The 22725-nt window shown below is 38.6% G+C and overlaps 1 protein-coding gene across 15 annotated transcripts in view; it reads right to left on the bottom strand.

Annotated features, from left to right (window-relative positions):
- The window catches only part of LOC140476045 (LIM and calponin homology domains-containing protein 1-like), a 363907-nt gene that overhangs the window by 49239 nt on the left and 291943 nt on the right, over nucleotides 1–22725 (bottom strand). For 8 of the 15 annotated variants that reach the window (XM_072568059.1, XM_072567993.1, XM_072568040.1 and 5 more), the window contains 9 exons: nucleotides 21254–21377; nucleotides 19174–19328; nucleotides 14170–14581; nucleotides 11685–11912; nucleotides 10898–11024; nucleotides 8026–8186; nucleotides 7579–7705; nucleotides 2163–2237; nucleotides 151–179 (listed from right to left, as the gene is read on the bottom strand). In XM_072568059.1, the coding sequence (XP_072424160.1) occupies nucleotides 151–179; nucleotides 2163–2237; nucleotides 7579–7705; nucleotides 8026–8186; nucleotides 10898–11024; nucleotides 11685–11912; nucleotides 14170–14581; nucleotides 19174–19328; nucleotides 21254–21377 (1438 nt within the window). The remainder of the gene's footprint in view (nucleotides 1–150; nucleotides 180–2162; nucleotides 2238–7578; nucleotides 7706–8025; nucleotides 8187–10897; nucleotides 11025–11684; nucleotides 11913–14169; nucleotides 14582–19173; nucleotides 19329–21253; nucleotides 21378–22725) is intronic. The other 7 variants (XM_072568003.1, XM_072568050.1, XM_072568022.1 and 4 more) reach the window with 4 other exon arrangements.

Below are 22725 nucleotides of genomic sequence, written 5' to 3'. Positions count from 1 at the left end.
CTGTAATGATCAGGATGATTTTTCCATGTGATATTGAGAAGCACACCCCAACAATGTCACATAACAATACACTGAAGATGTTAGCTGTTGAGAACTGTTGCTCTTTCAAGCTCACAATACACAGATACAATAGTAATGTTACATACTTACATTTACATTTTCACTGTTTTTCACTTCTGCTGAAAGATAAAGAAAAAGTATTTTATAAAGGATTGAAAATGATGCTCCACCTATCCACGAAGGAGACCTACATGTAGTGGGTAGTAACAATGGAAATACCTTTTTCCAAATGGTTTATTAATTATTTCCTTTAATATGCTGATGCACAACTAGACTGCCAATTACAATCAGGTTCAATAAATAGCCATCAATTAGCAGTGCAAGGCCAGGTCAGAAAAGATAATGTAGAAAATTGTCTTGAAATGTTGTGCAAATGCATTAGGTCCCTCGAATTTGCAATAGACAATGTAATTAGCACAAACGCAGAATGTGAAATCAAAATCAAGTATTATTATTTTGGTAGTGATCCTTGATGAATATTTTGATTTTATTACAGCTAGTGATACAAATGGAAAGGAAAGCAAGATTTGCATTTATTTTAGACTTTAGGACATTCCAACGTTCTTTCCCACTAATAAAACACTTTTGAAGTATAATTATTGTTGTAATGCAGGAAATATGGCAACTGATTTAAATACGAAGTTTTAATGAACAGCAATGAAATAAATGATCTGGACATCTGTTTCTGAGGTTAACTGAGGGATAAAATTTGGTCTGGACACTATAGAGCATTCCCTATTTCTTAGCAACTGTTAGAACCTTCGATGGACAGGTGGAACTCTAAGGTTAAATAATGTACAAAATGTAAATAACCTGGTAATTGTACATGACCCACCACCAACAGAACGATTTCCAAAAATGATGACTGGACAGCAAGTGATGGTAGAGGAAGTGAGCCATATAGCTAGAATTTACCAACTACTATTGGTGATAACCAGCAGCTAATAAAATAAGCAACTTTAGGACACAGCCATGAATTGTGTACAAATATTGTGCTAACACCATGCTTCTGTAATTTGTTTCACTTTTGAAGTCTATTATTACTTGGCACCTGAAACAGGGAAACAGGCAAATTAGTAGGGAGAACACATTCGAGTCCTAAAAGGTTTGCAATGAACATAGTTGCCAACCCTACCAATTTCAGGTATTATTTTCTCTGGGCATCAGACTAACATTTTAAATAAAGGCAAATAATATAAATAGATTTATTACGGCTATATAAAAACTGTGTATTGATTATCTTACAATTATTAAACAAATCAGAAAAATAAACTGTTATGATGGACAAACAGTGTCTCCTTGCCCATATCTGCATTGAGTAGTTCTGAATGTTATGATGTTGATACTCCACATATATTGGCAAGGACTAGTTCAGAAATTAGTTTTTTATATAACAGCTGGTTTTGACTAGTACTTCAATTCTCTGTGGGCACCAGGTGCCTAGAAATACCAATCATTACTGATGCTCATGAGGTGGTCAAAAGCAATATCCATTCTATGTTCAGCTATTATACATTAACTATGATGGCATTTTTTGTTAGAATAAAAATTTTGAATGGAACCATTATGTTCAGATTGTGGCATAGTGAAGAGAATTGTAGGAGCTTGTAAGTGAGGTTCTAAATACAATGGTCATTTTATAAATGTGCTAAAAAAGACAGAAATTATTGACATCCTATTTAGTTAAGGCTTTTGCATTTTCTACACATACATATATTTAACTGTACCATGGAACTGTTTTCCTTAACTCCAATGTCTTGTATCTAAAGACAGGGAAGACACCAACTTTTATATTAAAGGGAAGAATAGACAAATTCCATTCAGAAATCTCCATCCATGTCATGTTTAATAAGTTGTATTCAAGGAACAACATTTTACTAGAAATCCTATGAGTTGACATTAATTTTAAAAGACAGCTATTAAGGAACTATTTTTAAAGCTGCTTTTTCTTACATTGGTATGCTTTGGCAACTATGCAGCACATAATGAGGGAGGCAAATCTAGAAAAGCAAGAAATGACTCATGACAATTAGTGTGTCCCAAAGCACTCCCAGGTTCAGGAAGCAAAACAGAAGGAGGAAATTGCTAAGTACAACTTTTACCTGGCTGAGAGAAAAATTCTGAGCGTCGCCAGGAGTTCCGAACTTTAACCGGAACACTGGCAGTGTTAGGTGACTCTAAGGTGGGTAGCAGAATAAAATAAAAGAGGAAACAGAAATCATAAGAAAATGGCTGAAAATTAAATTTTATTAAGTGGGTATTTAATTACAAGAGTAGTTTATTTTTAGACATTGGAGTCTTAAATATATATAAAATTATCTAACATCATACATTATTCCAACTGAGATTGACAAATAACTAATTAGAATCCAAAGATCTTGATGCAGATTTTAATCCCATAGAATTAGTTAGGTTATGCTACTTTGTATATAGGTCTGTGTTTATTTAAAGCAGTGCCATGGAAATACCACAAGCTGAACCTCACATTCATTTGGTTAAATCTGAATTGTGTTGAACCTTTTGGAGAATTTTTTTTCCACACAGCCTTGTAAGATCTCTCACCATTTCATGCTAAACTCACATCATTAACTACCAAACTGCAATCCCCCCCACCCCATGACATACATCACACCTGATTCTGGTCCAAACCTATCATGCCTTGTTCTTGGAACAACACATCAATCAGTGGAGATCTGCCAAAAGACTGGCATCCATTGCACCTATACCATCTTTGCAAAGCCACTGTGCACCCAGACAAGCACAGGAGTTCCAAAGCTGGCTTACCTGTTGGCAGACAGAATCTGAACACATCAGAGGAGGGTGAGATGGCAGCATGATTTTCTGATAAGAGACAGGGTGGTCCCAGTCGAGGAGGTGGAGCAAAGAAGAGGAATCACCTTTGCAGAGGGCCAATAGAGAGGGCCACGGCACCAGACACTGGTAACCTAGCCCCAGGTCGCCACCTATATCAATGTGATCCCAGTGGTTCAGAGAAACAGTGAGCAGTGTTTTAGATCATCACTCCTGCAGGGTGAGTATCACATCTTCTGTTTGCTACTACACACTCAATCAAACATTGGCACTGCACACACCTCGATCACCTACTCTCAACCTCCCTAACCTCCCAAACCACCTGCATTGCATGGCTTTTGCATAACCTGCTGTTCTCTTTTGGTACGTCTTTTCACCTTTCACCTACATACACCAGCACTAACAGCCATGCCAGCACTTTCACTTCACTTAATTCCTCCCAGTCTCTAATTAGGAACGTAGGAACAGGAGTAAGCCATTCAGCCTTTCGAGCCTGTCCCACTATTCAGTGAGATCATGGCTGACCTGCGGCCTGAATCCATCTACCTACCTTAGGCCCACATCCTTTAAAACCTTTGCTTAACAAAAATGTATTCATTACACTACAAGTGAGAGGTGAAGACAGCCCACAACAGAGCTGAGAAAGCCGTTTTGGATGGAGGTGTGCCAACAATATCCTCATCAGCCCCTACAAGCAGGGAATCCTGGCCCTCTCAGGAACAGACTAGGATCGCTCCTCTAAGAGTGCTGAGACATCTACATTGGTAGCACTCCAGTCCAGTATAAGTCTCACAGTAACCCCACTGTTAGTCTCATTCATTACACACGACTTCTAACTACTGTCTGTGAAGCCTGCTCTCTCATGTTGTGCACATGCAGCTATCATCTCCATAACTTCTGCAGAGAAATGTCCAGCTCCCCAGAATCCACCTTCTGGGCCCCTGAGGACAAATGTACCAAGACCTCAGAGGAAACATGGCAAGGCTCCCGACCAGTCCAGGTACTGACACAATGGTGGGAGCATTAATCATAAAATGAACGGGGTTAACAATCTTGTGAATACTTCACCATGACAGCTCCACTGCTGGACAAAGAAGAAGCGCCCCAGGTTGCTGGCTTTCAGAGGATTGCCGAAGGCCAGACACCTTCTCAGTCCTTCCAGGGTCTCACTCACACCTCAGAGGCTCAGCTGCATGTCTCCATGTGAGAGATGGGACAGGCATTATAATTAGCCTGGGCCAAGAATGGGAAAATGATAATGGATGAGGAATAATATTTGCACTCAAAAGATTTTATTCTCAATGTGATGAAGATTTTTTGACTGTGTTCTTCAGAAGTTATTGGTTTCTTCATTGTATCTTGACCTTATGATCCATAAACGTGAATTCAAAAACAACAATGTTTGCACAAAGTTGTTACATAACATTTTTTATGACTAATGTACTTTAGAAGTAATTGTTCTCTGATGACACTCTAATTTTGAAGCAATTCTTAAGTATAATAGATCCAATAAGAGATTTAGTAGTAGTTCACTGCACTTATCCATTTCTATGTTGTACCATATAGCCCTTTCATATGACAGATCCTATTCACTTTTTTTAACGGAAGTATTAGGAAAAGACTTGCACATATGTTTACGAACAAAGCAATGATATAAAGGTTGGTGAAAATGTTAAAGGGTTATGCTTTGAAATTATTTCCTTTAAGGTAGTTACAGACTTTGTGATGGTAGTGACAGCAAGGATTTCAGCATTCCTACTTAATACACCCCCAAAGCTAGCAACAGCTTCTGGACTGCCCAATTCACAGATAAACATGGAGCTTCAGGGGCTGCTATCAGTAATGCTACGTGAGCTCCTCCGGAGCATATGCAGTCAAAATCTCCAAAGTAATACAAAAATCAACATACTGCCATGAATTAACTGTTGCACTTGTGGAATTTACTAATGAAGCACAGGATGGTCTTTAATTGAGGCCATGGGGTCTTTTTCCTGTGCTGGAAAGCCAATGAAGGCCTCACCTCTCTACTTTTAGGAAAGGCCTGATAAAGCAAGTATCACTCAGGCACTTAACTGGATAGCAGCGGGCTTTTTTTGGGGATCAAAGGCCCCAGTGCCCAAGGTTCTGCCCAGTGGCAGTTGCTGGTCAATCAGTGGCCAACAGTTTTATTGAGTGACACTGCTACTGAGGAGGTGGTGGGTGCTATTGGCACCAAACCTATTTCAGGCCTCGGATCATCGCTGGATCACAGGCCACGGGTGAATGATGGCAGGGCGGGCAGGTCACGGACAGTGGCAAGGCAATGAGGATGGTTCTCAGTGATCCTCCTCTCCCCTTCTAATGGATCACTTGATCAGGAATGAGGTGAATCTGAACAGGGGCTGGTCCCCAGGTAACAGCATGCAATCCCATACAGGTCTGCTTGCCATGCTTTCTACATAGCAAGCCTCCTGCATGTTGCTGGGTTATTATCAGCTTCAGTGAGATGAGGCTGTTAGTTGCCCATTGGATCATGAAGGCCGTCCATAGGCTTTCCCCCCATAGATTTAATGGAGCTGGATGCAACAAGGGTCACCAGTGTCACATGTTCATTGCCACTAAATACATGGGGTGAGGGGTGAGGGGAGGAACACGGTTGCCATGGAATTAAATTCCATCCAAGTAATCTGTTCTGGTATTTGTGAGCAACAATGAAGCTACCATCGTGTTATAAAGAGATTTATATGGAACAACAAAATGGTTGCAACTTCTTTTCATGGAATTTCTTCACAATTATAAGTATTTTTAACTTTGCTTATACTTACATCAAATTATCTCACATTGCTATGACTTCAAATGTTTGTTGGTAAATACAGGACTTCTCAATGCATTGACATATACTGCAACTGCTTAAAAAAGATCCAAAGTTTGTAACTTTTTATAATGTTTTTAGTGGTTTCAAAACCCCATTAAAGCACTCGCCTCTGTTTAAAGTCCAGGCTAGATTTGTGGGTATCATTATCCCATCTGTTTTGAAAGATTTTATGTCCCTTTTTGATGGTCTCATGTGCTCAGGTATTCATAACAACTTTAACCAATGCTGTTTCAATCCATGAATGTCAATATTGTACTAGAATATTTGGGCTTTTCCACGATGGTTTTACCAGATGGATAGTCCTAATTTACTAAGTATTTTCCTTCAAGGTCAGCATCAAGCACCATTGCCTTGTCACTGACCATATAATAGGGGTAGAAACCGTAAGCAGTTTGTCACATCTCTTAGCAACTAATAATCCCCAGAAGGAAAACAAAGTAAAAATGACAAATTAGATATATTGTCCGGGAGTATACTTCAAAATAGAGATGCAATAATACCAGTGAATTCATTTCCCTGTGTCACATTTTGTATATAATTCTCTTTTACTTTCAGGGATATGCCACATACCCTTTCCTTGAGAGTCCCAGATCCTGGGTGCTCAGCAGTGTATACTTGGCATGGGACCATCCTTGGGGTTGTAAATACAAAGGAAGAGAAGAAAGGATTTCTGCAAATTTTCCAAATAGTTTATAACTGCTACAGCTCCCAATAACTAAAAATCCTGGAGGATTTGCATAAATTCTCTCCAATCACCAGAATAAAATATCTTCAAAATGCTTTTAAATGTAAATTCATCACCATCAGTTATTTAAGAATGTCTTTTAATTCCTATGAAGTCCAAATGAATAATTTCTGTTGTGTTTGGATGATTCTTCCCTCACTTCTAAAACAGATCTTCACAATATCAGATGAATATAAAGGCACCTGAATCATTTGGTACTCACTGGATATTTCTACCAGTCATTTGGTTTGTCTTTAATTGGGATATGTCACCACTCTTAATATTCAGTGTTTGCATCAGGTTTAATCCAGTGTAAACCTCAAGAAAGTAAGCAAGTGAGCACAGTCCTCTACAGCAACACTATGATAACTTAAAAGCAGACCAGCTATCCTTGCAACTTAAACACATTTTCATATTGTCAATCACAAAATCTATCACGAGCTCCAAGAATTATACTGCGTTTTAAAATGACTTTAAAATCAAACATTGCTTTAAAAAACATTCCTAGAAATATTTAGGTGGAAAATATTGAATTTAAGGATTCAATTGTTTTTATAAGAAAAAAGTTAGCAATTTTAAATCATGGTTCCATCTCAACATTTGAGGAACCTTATTGGAAAATGTTTTCTAGTCAATTCCTTAAAAAAAACAAACATTTTACAATGTATATATTCATGCTTTGGCACACAAACATTCCACCTTAAAGTTTGGAGCCTCCTCAAAGGTCTGTAATCTGGCATGATTACTGGAAACTCCAAATTGTGATTAATTGCTCCTGGGAGCCATTGCCATGGATAGGCCTGCTTTTAAATGGTCGTAAGACCAGCATATCAGGATCAAGATTTATTGAACACAATTTGTCTTAAAATTAGGGAAAGTGCATCAAAACAATCATCACAAACAACTAGGAATCCTACTTCATGGTATATGATGAAGAAAATGTTTTTGAAAAGCAAATCGTTATTTTATAATGCAGCAGCGTATCCATAGAATTTCTCAAGCAGTTTGTTCGTAGCATTGTTTTTAGACAATTGTTACTAATTAATATACTAAACACTTGTACTGTGTTTTAAGATAATGGCATCTCACAATGCAACAGGCATGTTGTCTATGATTTTTGATGTCTTACCTTGCTGACTAATAGCATCATCAGGCTGACTGCCCTCTGTAGTCTCTTCCTCCAGTTCACTTATTCTCTGAATGGATTCAAATACATCTCCCATTTCACCGTGTTGAAGTGCCTCTGATTTTAATGTCTGTTTTGCGTTAAACACAATGAGTGACCTTGGCATTGCAAATATTAAATTGTATGAGAAAAAACTGAAACCTAGTGAAGTTCACTTCCTGAAGTGAAAAGAACAATTAAAGCAAATAGTTGACATCCAGCATGGCTCCACAATCTCTTTCCAATAATAAGCTATTTAACAAAGTCACTTTAATGTCAAAGTTTCCTGAAAAAGTTTGGAAACTGAAACTTTGAATTACAGTAAAATGTTGCAATTTGGCAATAAGTTGAACATTTGTAAAGAGAAGTATAAATTTTGAAGCTAGTGTGTTAGATTAAGTCAGTGTTTACCTCTTGTTGAAGTTGTATTTGCACACTATCACTGGGCTTCTCTTTCTCAGGATTTAAAAGGGCTTCATCAGTCATTAGATTTTTGGAATCAATTGTATTCTTTGTTACATTATTTGAGAGGGCAATGTGTACTGTCGATGTTTCCAAGTTCCAAGGATGATCTTTACAATAAAATAAAAATAGAATTAGTAATTAAGTTGAAGTAAACAGATACTGGTGATTGGAACACAGGAACAGGAGTAGATCATTCAGCCACTTGTTTAGCAATGCCACATTGTTGAGGAATTAGTAATTCACAGGGAATGCAATAGTTAAAATGGGATATGACAATGCTCCAAATGGGAGCAAGTGTCTTCAAATTCTAGCTTTTACTGACATAAACGAAAATCAGCAAGTCCAGAGTGCACAATTTTACAGGGGAGAAGGCTTCACAGTTTCAGATGAAGCGTTTTCAAAGAGACCTATTCCTTTTTGTACATGTTACTTTGCAATACAAGCAGTCTTGTACAGAGATTGCAGTAAATATCATAATCCACTCTGTCTCTCCCTAAAGAGGGAGGGTGGATTTAGGAATGGGAAAATAAAGGGTTACAAAGTAAACTGATGTGGCAGTATTTCAGGCCAGTTATCTAGATAACAATACCCAGAGTGGGACAGGTAGGCTCAAAGTGTACAGACATTGAGAGACAACAGGTAATAGAGTTAAAGGGGGAATAATTTGTTTTTAAATTTCCTAATCAATCTGTTTAGGGATGTTCTCACATACCACTGGGGCAGATAGAACTTGAACCCACTGCACCACCACTCAAAGTGCTCTAATTAACCTGTTCAGAGATGATGAACAGCTCTTTACATGAATAAATCCATGTTGGTTGATATGATCTTACAGAATTAAAGAGACATATTTACAAGGAGATCAAAGCTGAGTACTAAATATTCAGGAGTACGTGACCTTTTGAAAGGACAGGGAGGCAGGAGCATGGTTGGGTTACTTTATTAGAACGGGCTGAAATAAGCATGACAGCAAAAAATGATCTTGGATGAAAATGTTTGAAGCTAAGAAATAAAAAAATGGAAAAAGTGGTAGAAGTGGTCTTTGGTCTTATGACAGCTCTCTTAAAAATACCTTTTTCAATCGGTAACCTGTGACACAAAAATTCCTAAGATGAAGAAAAGAAGGCACAGGAAGATCCAAATAAAAGAACTGAAAGCTGCCTGGCTTTGAGATAAGAAGTGTTGTTTTGTAAATCTTAATCAGGAGTTTTATTGGACTAATATTATAGAAGAGAAGGTAAGAGATAGGTTAGAGTATGGACTTGTACATAGTTGTTAGTTAATTATTCTCTGTTATACTTTAAGGAATACAGTTGTTCGTTTTTACTTTAAATAGTTCTTGGCCACTCGAGCTTTTACAGATTACTGTAGGATGGAGAATAAATCAAGATATAAAGATGCAGTACATCAACCATGAGTGACTCTAATCACCTTAAAAATGTGCAACCTAGCCTTGAAATTTCCCATCCTAGGGAAAAAACTTCTACTTCTACTTCTACTTTGTCTACACTTCTCATTATTTTATAAACCTCTATCAGGTTGCCTCTCAACCTCCTGTGCTCCAGTGAAAAAAGTCGCAGCCTGTCCAGCACTTCCTTGTAACTCAAACCTTCGTTACTGGGCAACATCCTGGTAAATCTCTTCTGAGATTTTCACAAATGGAATATTGTGAACTGATTTAGTGCCCTTCTCAAAGGAAAGATAAAGTAGTTCAAAGAAGGATCACTAGGGTAGATCCCATTTAAGAAGGGATTGTCCTATGAGGACAGGTTGAGTAGATTGGTCTTACAGTCATTAGAAGAGAGAGAGGCAGCAATATTGAAACATTTAAGAATCCTAGGCAACTTGACAAGATAGATGCAGAAATATTATTTCCTTTGTGGAGAGTCTAGGGCCAGATGGCATAATCTCAGAGTAAGTGGATACATATAAGATTGCAATAAGGAATAATTTATTTTCTCAGAAAGTAATTAATCTGTGGAATTCTTTACTGCAGAGGATTGTCAAGGTTGGATAGTTATGTATAGTCAAGGCTGAGACTGATGAGTTTTAATCAGTAAGGGAATTGAGGGTTATGGAGAAGAGGCAGGAAAATGGAGTTGATGATCATTGAATTAGCCATCAATTGAATTATGGAGTTAACTCGGTTGGCTGGATGGCTTTATTTTGCTCCTGTACCTTATGAGTTTAGATTCAGCACACAAAGAGATGTATGAAAGCAACAAAAAGCGGGAATTGGAGGAGCAGAGTTGGGGGAGATGGGGGTATGCGATGGAGTGAGCTAAACATACAAAACAAATCACAAAGGGTGAAGGAACCAGAATTACATTACACATCACTTCCTTCATTGTAGAATTAAAACTTCAATACTACCGATACAGTATTGTTCCCATCTCAAACAATCAATGACTATTTTAAAGGTATATTAATATTCACTCTTGTCACAGATCACACACAGAATTTTTGCTTCTAGACTCTAAGTCAGCTTCTTTTTATTTAATTCATGAGATATGGGTGCTGCTACCAAGACCAACAGCTATTGCTTATTTGCAATTGCTCTGAAAAGATAGTGGTAAGCCATCTTGAACTAGTGCAGTCTGTGTTGTGTAGTTATACACACAATGAAGTTAAGGATTTGCTCTCTCACTGGAAACCCACAGGGGGAGGCACACGAGTTAGAAAGCTGCTTCATTTTCATTGAGCCTCTCAATTGAAATATTTAAAAACATTAGACCTCAGAAAACTCTGCCAAATTATACAACAACACATTAGAGAGAACTGATACTTATTGCTTGTATGTTTGAGAGGAGCCTGACACCTTCTTGTGTTGCATCTTTCACTGTCCCTTTTTCAGTTTTATTGCAGCAAGGTTTCAGATCAGGTCCTTCCTCTGTGCTCGACTGTTGACTGGTGCCAATGATGATTGGCATCTCAGTCTGTTCCTCCTACAGAAAGAAATGCCAAATATTTATTACGAGATACAGACAAGATAGTGGCACATTACTGCCAGATAACATGTAAATGGAGTCTATGAGAAGATAGTGCCACAAGTCCCAGGCCATTTTCATTTTAAGAGCCCAGTTAGACAGATGAAATATGATTCCCCATCAAATCTTCTGACAGATGGGAAATAAATGATTTATCTCCCCAAGGCTTGCTCCTGCACACCAGGTTTGCCACATCATACCAGAAACAGGTACCAAACTCATAACACACATTTAACACAGCGTTGGAATCAGACTGATGTTATTCATTTTTGTACTTTAACGAAGTCCCTACCTCCCATCCGAAAAACAGTAAATAGATACCTTTTAACATGAGCGCAGTGTCAAACTGGAGGGCAAGATACGGCCTCCCTTTAAATTTCCACAAATTTTATTCTCATCAGGCACGGTGGGGGAGGGTTAAAATTGGCTCATATAGTCAGGATTTACAACAGGGAACACTCACAAAATGATAACTTTGTGAGAATTTATTATCCGCCTTAAATATCATGACTTGAAACAACAATAAATACTGATCTCAAGAAGAGCCTCATACTAAAGGAATGACTGGCAGTGCAGTGATATGAGGTACTGATTTCTACTTGTTGAGGGTATACTTACTTGCTCTGTATCTTCAGTCTCTGGGTCATTTATGGTTGAAGAAATCTCCTGTTCTGGTCCAGACACATGGCAGTTATTATCGATCTGAGATGTTAATGGGGGGGTGTCCACACTTGTCACATTTGCAAGCATCTGTGATGATGTAGGTATTGCAGATGTGGGTTCCTTCTCTTCAACTCTGGTGAATGTTGGGCTGGTCTCCCCATTCATTCTAATTTTTCCATCCTTCTATGCACAGGCATGTAACAAAGATAATTCAGATCAGATGTTAGTTCCTCAATTGTAAAGTTCTACCAAAACACAGAACTGGATAATTGCCTAAGAGTCTGTCATGATTAGCAGGCACATGCCTGCATGATGCTTTGATGATGGTCAGATGTAGGTTGGATATTGATGGAGTCAAAAAAGTTTACACTGACAAGTGCCCCTAGCTGACCTAAAGGAGTGTTGATGACCACGTGCGCGCTATCTGTCGCACCTTGAATTCTGTGAAATCCAACAATGTATATGATGCTAAAGGCATTGGAGGTAAATGAGATGGCATTATTTGCTCACCTAAACAATGTATCTGTCACAACCTTTGTGAAATGTCATTTTGAAGTTTGTTGATGTGCTGCAAAAGTTAGTAACTTAAATAGCCTTAATGCATAGACATTCAAGGCCACAGTAAACATAAGATTGACAAATATAGGGTCCCTACTAATAGAAATTGGACTGATCTCTTCAGTTAGCAGTACACAAAACCTCTAATCCTTAATTTGTAGATTCTGGGCAGGTTAATGCCTTCATCTGCCACTAACTGGCTGCTTTTGTTCTGAAGAAGGGTAACTGGACCCAAAACATTAACTCTGATTTCTCTCCACAGATGCTACCGGACCTGCTGGGATTTTCCAGAAATTTCTGTTTGTGTTTCTAATTTCCAGCATCTACTGTTCTTTTTTTTTCAATGCTTTTGTTCTCTGTTGTAGTTTTGACTTTGGGCAGAAGTAAGTCCCTGACTTGCCCGGACTGCAGAGGCAGATGCCTGTTCTTGTACAGCTGATCTCCTTTGTCCGCTCATCCTGATTCCACCTCAGGATATCGCTATCTCCAGACTCTCTTCCCTCTGACTCTCTCATTAATAATAGCACCTTCTGCAGTGCAATCTGCTGCTACATGCAATCATGGCCCCAGTCTACATGTCTTTTCATTCAATCCTTGTAGCACCTCTTTAGCATAGCACTCTCAACGCTGTGAGTTTTTATCTCCTTTACTGACCTTTCATGCGGTACTGCATCTACTGGCTTCCTTTTATTCACACTGATATTAAATATGCAAAGAACACTAATAAAGTTATCCAACATGATTTATGTTTCACAAAACCTACCCTATTGTATTATGATTTTCTAAACATCTAGCTACAACCTCCGGTGACAGGTATTAGACTAACTGACCTACAGTTTCCATCTCTGTCTCCTTCTTCTTTTGAATTGTGTTGTTACATTTGCAGTTTTCTAAACCAATGATGCCGTTCCAGAATCTGGGGAAGTTTGGCAGATTACAACCAATGCATACAATATAGGCATAGCACTTTTCTTTGAAACCATAGACTGCAAAATTTGATGGATCTATCTGATTTGTCTTGCAGCCCTGTAAACTGTTCCTTTAAAGTATTTATCCAATTATATATTTATTAATTTGTTCAGTGGATAAAGGTATTGCTTGCTAGGCCAATCGATGCCAGCTGTGATGGTTGCCATACTAATACTACCTTTATATTCCAGATTTCGATTTTAAATTCCACCAGCTGCCATGATGAGATTGAAAAATTATATCCCCAGATAATGAGCTGAGCCTCTGGATTACAGTTTAATTACATCACCATCTCTCTCTGAGATGTCCTCTTTATTCTTCTAGGTGCTAAAGGTCAGAGGTTTGGAAGATGCTGTTGAAGGAGCTATGGTGAGATGAGCTGATCTTTTGAATGTTCCTATTGAATTTGATTCCACAAACCTTTCAGTTAATGTCTTCTAGAGTACAACAACTCACTGTGAACTAACAATTCTTCCTTGTGTTGCCTCTGCTTTACCTTAAATTAGCATCCTCGAATTCTTGACTTTCTGCCATTGCAAACAATTTAGACATATTTACTCTGTCAAAACTGTTGATGATTTTAAACAGCTTTATCAAAATCCCCTCTTCAATTTTTTGTTTAAGGAGAACAATCTTAAATTCTTTACTCTTTCCACAAAAACTGAAATCCCTAATCCTAGCATCATTTCAAGAAAGCTCTTCTGCCCTCTCTCCAAGATCTTGACATCCCTCCTAACTTTGACGCCCAGAACAGAATGTGATACCCCAGTTGAGTACTAACATCAAGAATGAATCTTCTCCATGGATTAGTTGGCATTGAGTAACTATACATTATGTAATGCAAAGACTAATGTCAAAACAGGTAGCCAGTCTACTGGCATATAGGTCAAATCCATTGGTTTTATTGGCTCACCTTAAATGATTTCAGCACAGTTTGTGAATCTTTTGGTTGTGAATAAGGCTTGGGGGTCAACATAGGCACTGCCTTAGAGGCAATTGTTCTGGTTGGGGATGTTACTGTTGTAGAAACATTTGTCTGGGACTGGCTGCTGGGCATGATCATCGCTTCAACAGTAGCAGTATATTTTTGGACAGGCAACGATTGCTGCCGTAAGTACTTCAGTGAATTAGGATCTTTTGTTGGTGAGGATGGAGTATCAGAGTCCACAGATTGACTTCTTTCCAGGAATTTTGGCATCACCAGGCTTTCAAGAATAGGTTCACTGATGATAAATCTCTGTGAATATTTTTTCAAAATGGCTTCAGCTTCTTCAGATGTCCTTGCATTTTTATACGCTTCTTGGAGAGCAAGTTCTCTGCATTCCCTGAGATTCAAAATACAATAATGATGCAAGGTTTAAATACTCCACTTTATAATCAACATTTCTTAAAATCTGTTTGATGCATTGATAATGCAGATCATTTTTAACTTACACTGCCAATTATATTCCATCTCCAATTTCATTGTTTTTAATCTCTCCAATGAAAGTTGTTTCCACTCATTATCTTGCAGCAAAGAAATACAGGAAACTAATTTTCATTTTATAGTCTAGGTGGTAAGCACAGTGTCTACTTCACTTTCCTATCAAAACATACAGAAGTCTTTGGCATTTGTGTTTTGCCAGGTGTATGGCAAACTTTGCAGTTGTTTGGGGACCAAGTTAATGTCTAGCTCATAGTCCCACTAAAAGCTATGATGTTGTACAATGTACTCAACTAAACTTGAATAAAAAAAAATTCAAACTGGAGGATGTTGGAGTTTTCAAAGGATCAGTGCCAGGGCAACTGTGTTGACTTTTTAGATATGTAAACACAACTTGAGGTGTGAGCAACAGCAGGATGATACCAATTGATTGGAACAAGGTATAACTAGACAAGTGTAATAGGTAGACAAATGGCAAAAGTAATTTAGATTAGATTAGATTAGATTACTTACAGTGTGGAAACAGGCCCTTCGGCCCAACAAGTCCACACCGCCCCGCCGAAGCGCAACCCATCATATACCCCTTACCTAACACTACGGACAATTTAGCATGGCCAATTCACCTGCCCTGCACATCTTTGGACTGTGGGAGGAAACCGGAGCACCCGGAGGAAACCCACGCAGACACGGGGAGAATGTGCAAACTCCACACATTTCAAGCAGAGAATTTGAGATGATGTGGAAGGGATAGGCAGAATCTAAAATGGTACTACTGTGATAGGTATGCAAGGACAAACAACCTAGCAGTTAATATGCATCAATGTTTGTAGATGATAGAATACATAGAGACTAATTAGCAGAAAGTGAGGACTGCAGATGCTGGAGATCAGAGTTGAGAGTGTGGTGCTGGAAAAGCACAGCAGGTCAGGCAGCATCCGAGGAGAGGAGAATCGACATTTTGGGCATAAGTCCTTCATCAGGAATGAGGCTTGTGGATCAAGGCTGGGAGATAAATTGGAGGGGAGTGGGGTTGGAGGGAAGGTAGTGGGAAAGCGATAAAGGTGAGAGGTCAGAGGGGCCAGTGATGAATGAGTCCGGAGGGCGGTGCTGAGTTGGAGGCCTGGGACTGGGACTGGGATACTGTTTTGGGGGGGGGGGGGGGGGGGAGAATGAGGAAGCTGTTGAAATCCACATTTATCCTGTGTGGTTGCAGGGTCTCAAGGCGGAATATGAGGTGTTCCTCCTCCAGGCATTGGGTGGTAACGATTTGGCAGTGGAGGAGGCCCAGGACCTGTATGTCCTTCACGGAGTGGGAGGGGGAGTTGAAGTGTTCAGCCATGGTAGTGGGGTTGGTGGGTGCAGGTGCGGAGAGAATTAGCAAAGCATATGGGTATCATAAATAGCGATATTAAGTACAAAAGTAGAGAAGTCATTTTGCACCTTTATAAAGCTCTGGCTAAGCCACAGTTGGAACTTTGTTTCTATTTCTGGCCTCACATTTTATGAAGGATGTGAGGTTTTTTGGAAGAGTATAAGGTGTTTTACCTGGACAGTTCCAGGAGTGAACAAGTTTATGTGCAGGGTTAGACTAGAAAAGCTGGTTGCTCCCCATGGAGTAAATAAGTTTCTAGAGATTTGATAGAAGATGACAAAATAATGATAGATTTGAGTAAAGAAGGCAAATAAAAACTGTTGCCATCAATTGATGTTGCAATGGCCAGGAGAAATCGATTCAGGTTTTGGGCAATTGATACACAGCAAATGTGGGGAAAAACATTCTTATGTACTGAGGGATAAAGAGTTGGAATTTGCTGTCTATGAGGGTGATGGGAGCACGGATAACCATTGATTTCAAAAGGATATTGCATGGTGCTTAAGAAAAATAAGTTTATGAGATTATGTCAGGGAATGGTGCATGCTGTGTGCAGAGTTTGCATGAAGCTAATAGGTAGAATTGCTTCCCTCTGTACTGTAATGACTATCTGAGCTGGATTTTGCAGAATTAAATATGGGCAAACCAGTGTTGCTTGGGGAAGAAAAAGTTAAGGGAACTGGAACTCTGAACTGATTCCTAACAGCCACCAGTCTGAGCACCACAGAAACATGGTATTCGTGACCCAAAAGGCACAAAAATGGAAATGTTGCTAGCTACCTTATTATCCTGAGTATTTCCGATAGTTTGAAATTTTCAGTGAGATGGATGGGCTTCTAAAACTTGTTAGAACTATACCAGGTGAGAGGACTTCAGAACTATGGAGAAAACTGTACTGGAGTCAGGGAGCTTTTGAAAAGTAAGCTCAAAATTTGCTGTCAACATCATTTGTCTTAGTTAGATATTGTATGATAGTTTAAGGATATGTTTAATGCAATGATTAATGATAGGGTTTCTTCCTTAAAAGATATTCATCCATTGAATTGATCAGCACTGTGAATCTTCAAATGTATTATAGTACATTAACTCACTGGATAATTTACTTTCATACATTGAAGAGGATTAAGATTTAGATTTTAATGCGTTGTTTGGATACTGTGCTTTAATCATTACATTGATTGACATTCCATTAATCTGTTGAGTCTTTGAAGTAATAGACCAGGTGGCCACCTGTTCAATTTATATCAAAAGGTTTAATTGTATTCAACTCAACCATATGTTCAGCTTTTGAAACATGGAACAGAGGCCATTTATTTCACTAATTCAAAAGTTTTAATATGTTCTGTAATAGTCTGTAATACCAACTTTATTTATTCAGTAATGCAATGGGATCCTATTATAATGCTTGGTTGAACTCCAAATCCCACCAAATTAATTCAGCTCAGCAGGGATTGATGACTCAGCTGTCAAAGAGCCTGTCTACATGATTTTGATTGGTAGTTATATGGGCAGATTATAAGATTATATATTGTTCAGACATTTCCAAATGGCTTTTCATTTTTACAATTCCATAAGCACTTGAGGGTTATTTGTCAGAGGAAGCTTAAATTTGTCTGATTGCTTTGAGCTCATATGAGAATAAAGGTGATTTTTTAAGAAGTTGTCAAATGGCCATTGTTATGATGGTCTCATGAACATCCCAAAGACTACTAAATGTTATTACAAGAGCTTTTCACACAGAAAGTGTGTGTGTGTATATATGGAGTTAGCTACGAGAGAAAGTGGTAGAGATGGGTACAATTACAACATTTAAAATACAGGTTCATTTGGCCAGGTAATGCATAAGAAAGGTTTAAAGGGACATGTGCCAAAAACAGGCAAATGAGACTGGTTCAGTTTAGGAAATCTGATTTGCATGGATTAGTTGGATCAAATGGCTTGTTTTCATGCTGTATAACTCTATGATTCTGTGATTTTAAGACTTATAAGTTCTTTTTTCTTCTAGTCATTACTGGCTGAACGGCCATGGAGGTATAGAAGGGGCATTGGAGTGTGTAAAGGGTGGGGAAGGGTTGATGACTCAGGGCTAGAGTATCAAACATCTTGTACAAAACTGAGCCAATGTCCCAGTGAAGGGTGGAAGGTCTTCTACTCTGCTCTCCTTGGCATCCATCCACCACCATTGCCACCTCAGTTCTGTTTTCAGTGGTTCATATTACAACTCATCCCCTTCACCCCATGATGAAGAAACCATCCCAGGAGGCCCAGGAAGCAAAAGCAGGCCCTAATACTCTACATCAAAACATGGGCTAAATCATTCAATATGTTTAATATCTTCTACTTCACTTACGCTGTGGGTATCTCAGTAACGCATTATTATGCTTTTGTTCTTACTTTTTAACAATTTTGTTTAAGTTTTGAAAGATCTAAGTCAGGTCTAATTCAGTGAGATATTTAAGACAGTATTAGTGGTCAGGCAGCAGGACATCATTCCTGAAGGGCTTTTCCCGAAACGTCGATTCTCCTTCTCCTCAGGTGCTGCTTGACCTGCTCTGCTTTTCCCGCACCGCACTCTTGAGTAGGACATCTCGATGAGCTGCCTAATTCCGGTGATAGCAAGTGCCAAACCTGATTGGCATAGACAGGGTGAACTGCACTCTCTGAATAGCTGTGGTTATTAGCTTCAATCCAGCACAATATCAGTTGGCTCAACAGTAAATCTACATGCCAGAAATACAAATTCCGGGTTTGTTTGTTTTCTTTGGGGGAGGGGTGATGTTGGCTGAAGTTTTTAGGGTGGGGCCTCAGACAGAGACTGAGCAAGGTCAGAGCAGTATGAACAATTGCAGGGTTTTGATGAATTCACTGTAGAAATATTACAACACTTAGATCACACAGTCATCTCCATCAAGTGGTTAGATCATTGCCCCTACCTTACCTCCATTAATAAGCATGTTATGACAAGTTGCAGGTAGAATATTTCAATACTTCAAATTCTGAGCTGACTCAAACCTATTTTGGGGGGTTAAAATTCATCCCATGCACTAGTTTTTGACAAATATGCTTCACATTGATTGAAAGGCAAGATCAGCTTTGTACAATGTTATATTCAAACTTCATACTTCTCCTCCACAATTTCTCTGTATGTTTTAATGCTCCTCCGCCTTTCTGAACTGCGCTCCCCGCTCATTATTTTTTCCACAATATCTCGTTCCTCCTTCCTTTTGATTAGATCCTGGGATGCACTCCTCCTGCGGTTCTTCCAGCGAGCCAGATCCTGCAGAAAGATAATAATTGTCTTCACATTGTATCACAGAGATTTAAATGTCAGTCCCCTTAACAGAATCAATTGACTTGCATTTATGTAGGACTTTCATTTTGAAACAAGAGTTACAAGTTGCTTCACAGAGGCATAAGGGACAAAATGATACCAAATCAAAGAAGTTAATGTTCAGAGGAGTGATCAATAACATGGGGGAAAGAGTTGGGTGGCCAGGTAAGTTTGGATAAGTGATCATCAGTTACAAGAAACATGTTGTACCTTTAACCCATATCTATTCATAGTGCTGCTGGCATCGCTTTAACACTACGCTGTCTGCTAATTTAAGGTAGTGCCTGCTGACACCACCTGTAAGGGCTTTTATTCCACATGTGCGATAACAATTGGGGGGAAGGGTCGTGTATGCTTTATGATGTCAGCCGACATGGATACTGAATATGAGAGTCGGGTTGAGCTCAGTATTTCAGGATTGACCCCTCTGCTGCAACATTTAGCCAAAAGTTGTCCAAGGTTAGTTCCTCTTAAAACTAGTCTGCACCTAGTATAGGCTGAATGCAGACACTGGGAACAGCTGGGGAAGGGTTCTTTTGCAGAAGGAGAGAGGGTAATCATGCACCAGACAGAAAGGTGCAGTTCTGAAGGACCTGATGTAAGAAGTGGGAAGTGTTATGGACTAAGCCAGACCACTCAAAACATTCTTAAGCAGGCAGCCCCAGACCAAAACTTTGCAATTTCTTTTGGTAAGTATACAGTAAAAGATACCTGGAGTAAGATAGCTAGGTTGACTACTAGAGTTTAAAAATTTATTCATAAAATTACACAATGAAACACAAAGAACAGAAGAAAGAACCCTTACAGAACTCAACCTACCCAACTAGACTTAATTATGCTGTTCCAAATATACACAACAGTCCCAATAAGCAAACTCCCTTTAAAAAATCAGTATAAATGGAACACATGCTTACAGGTTAAAGTTGAAGGGCAGAAAGAGAGAGAGAGAGAGTTTCCACACAGCTCCCTGTTGAACTTCTCCCCAGTTCAAGACTCAACTAAAACTGCTCAGCTCAGCTAGAGAGCTGACCACTCCCTTTTCATTATACAGGTTACTGCTAAAACATCACCACTTTGACCTGAAGTTTTATCTGTTTACATATAAACAAAAACCTCTCAAAATCCTTTTCATCTCTGTACTAAACCAGACTAATCGGAGCCCGGCCTGGTTTATTACCCCTCTGAAAAAAATCAAGGACGGAGTCTCCTTGAGCCAAGGAACAGCTTTTAGGGAAAAAAGGCACTAGCTTTGTGATAAATGGATCACTGAGGTTATCAACCATGAAAGTTTGAGGAGGACTCATGACAAAAATAATGAAACCAGTGGGAAGATGTAATTTTCAAACAGCCTAATAGTCTGATGTTGTGGAAATAGTCCCCATTAGAAGCTATTCATTCTCCCAGGCTGTCCTGTACTGTGTCTAACTGTTCTTCTCTTTTTGAGCTCTATTCCCACTTATCATTTACTCCTTCTCCATCCCCCATCCATTTCTGCTTAAATACTAACCTTTTCCTAGCTACCATCAGAATCTGAAGAAGGGCCACAGGACCCAAAACATTAACTCTTCTTTGTCTCAGTGATCTGACATTTCTAATGTTTTCAGTTAAAAACAGATGGCTAAAAGATTCATGTTCAACTAAGTTTTTCCATAATCTTCCCAAACTGCTCTTTGGTACTAGAAGGATGGGCTGTAGCTACCAGAGACTGTTGAGCAGGGCTGAGGCTAATAGATACAGCAGGAGCATGAGGCCAGTGAGAACTCACGGCTGATATATTTATGAGACAAGAGAAGTTCTGTGTTATAATGGGGTTTTTTTTTGGGATACATACATGGCTGCCAATATCAAACAGTTTCAAATTAAAGTCTTACATCTTGCCATTTGTCCTGGTCCTCACGTAGCCGGCTATGAATGTTGTGTAGTTCCTCATGGCGAGCTTTACTATGAGGCTGGATTGTAACATCTTCGGGCCTCATATCGATCATACTGATGCTTCTGGAAAGCAGGGATATAAACAAGAAGCAAAGATGATTTTCCTCTCCTCTTGAAGACCTTTAATTAGGGTATACTCCTCCTCCAAATAAGGTTACTAAAATTCATTAAACAAAATCCTATATAGCATGAATACTGTTTATTTTACCCATGTGATGTAACACTAAACTGGATTTCTACAATAATTGATGGGGAATGTTAATCAAATTTACATTGGTTCTGACAGTTTTTAACTAAGACATGATGTTATTCATGTGGATTAATTAAGTATCTGTCTAAATTTAAAAACAGGCAAAAATTGCATTCAAATACATGAATAAACTTGCCTAACCTTGCATTCATAAAACATGGGAGTTTGTTTTAAACAACATAAAATGATCTGTAGTTTAGTCCATAGGCCTGTCTAATAACAAATAACAGTAAAAATGAGTTGCCAAAACTTTCCCCAATCTGGAAGTACTTCCCTAAAATACAAGGCATATTTTTTTCTGATTATGTAAGGTTTAACAGAATATTAACCAAATTTGCAGATAGTTCTGAGGTTAGAAACTTTTTTTAATTCAAAGCAGTTGTGTTTTGTTTTATCCCCATATCAATGTTATCAAAGAATATTCCAGCTATGAAACAGAAAAGGGGATCTCATGCAGAAAAGCTACTTAAGATTGTGAAATTATGCCATGGGATTTCTCATTCAGAATTTGGACATTCTTCCAGGATGTTCTTGGAAAGGAATTACATCTGAATCAGATGAAAGATCCATAAATGTATTCGTGATCTGACATTTCTAATGTTTTCAGTTAAAAACAGATGGCTAAAAGATTCATGTTCAAAACCTTTCTCATTATTCATTGTGGTTCATGATTTGAAAAGGGATGAAATGTCTCTCTGCAAACTGTAATTTTTCGACTTAGTATATTCTCAGAGGCTTAAATCCACAATGGGAAATGATCATGCATAACTTTTTAAATATAATCTATTAGAAATGAAATATAATGTTACAAGCCATGCATTTTAATAAAATGTGAACCAAAGCAAAAAGAGCCAACATGACAGAAGCAGCGCCTTGTTCACACAAATGCAATTTTTAATAGAATGCAAATACCCAGTGAGCCAATGCACAAGATCTGCACCCAGTTCCAGCCTACATCAAACCTGTTGCCACACAACTTATGAGATAGGTATCTGCAAGGAAGATGTTATAGAAGCATTTATCATTGTAAATACGCACTGAAACATTCTGTACAATCAAAATAGTGATATAAGGACTGTGCATGACTGGACATTAGTCTGCTTGTGATTAGATGAAAAGGATAGTATGGGAAAGGTAATATTATTCTTTGATTTAGAAGCT

Source organism: Chiloscyllium punctatum, chromosome 1, assembly GCF_047496795.1.
Source record: "Chiloscyllium punctatum isolate Juve2018m chromosome 1, sChiPun1.3, whole genome shotgun sequence".
In the NCBI taxonomy this organism is placed as follows: Eukaryota; Metazoa; Chordata; class Chondrichthyes; order Orectolobiformes; family Hemiscylliidae; genus Chiloscyllium; species Chiloscyllium punctatum.
The sequence above is the reverse complement of the archived record's forward strand: the minus strand, read 5'-3'. Positions and strand labels throughout refer to the sequence as shown.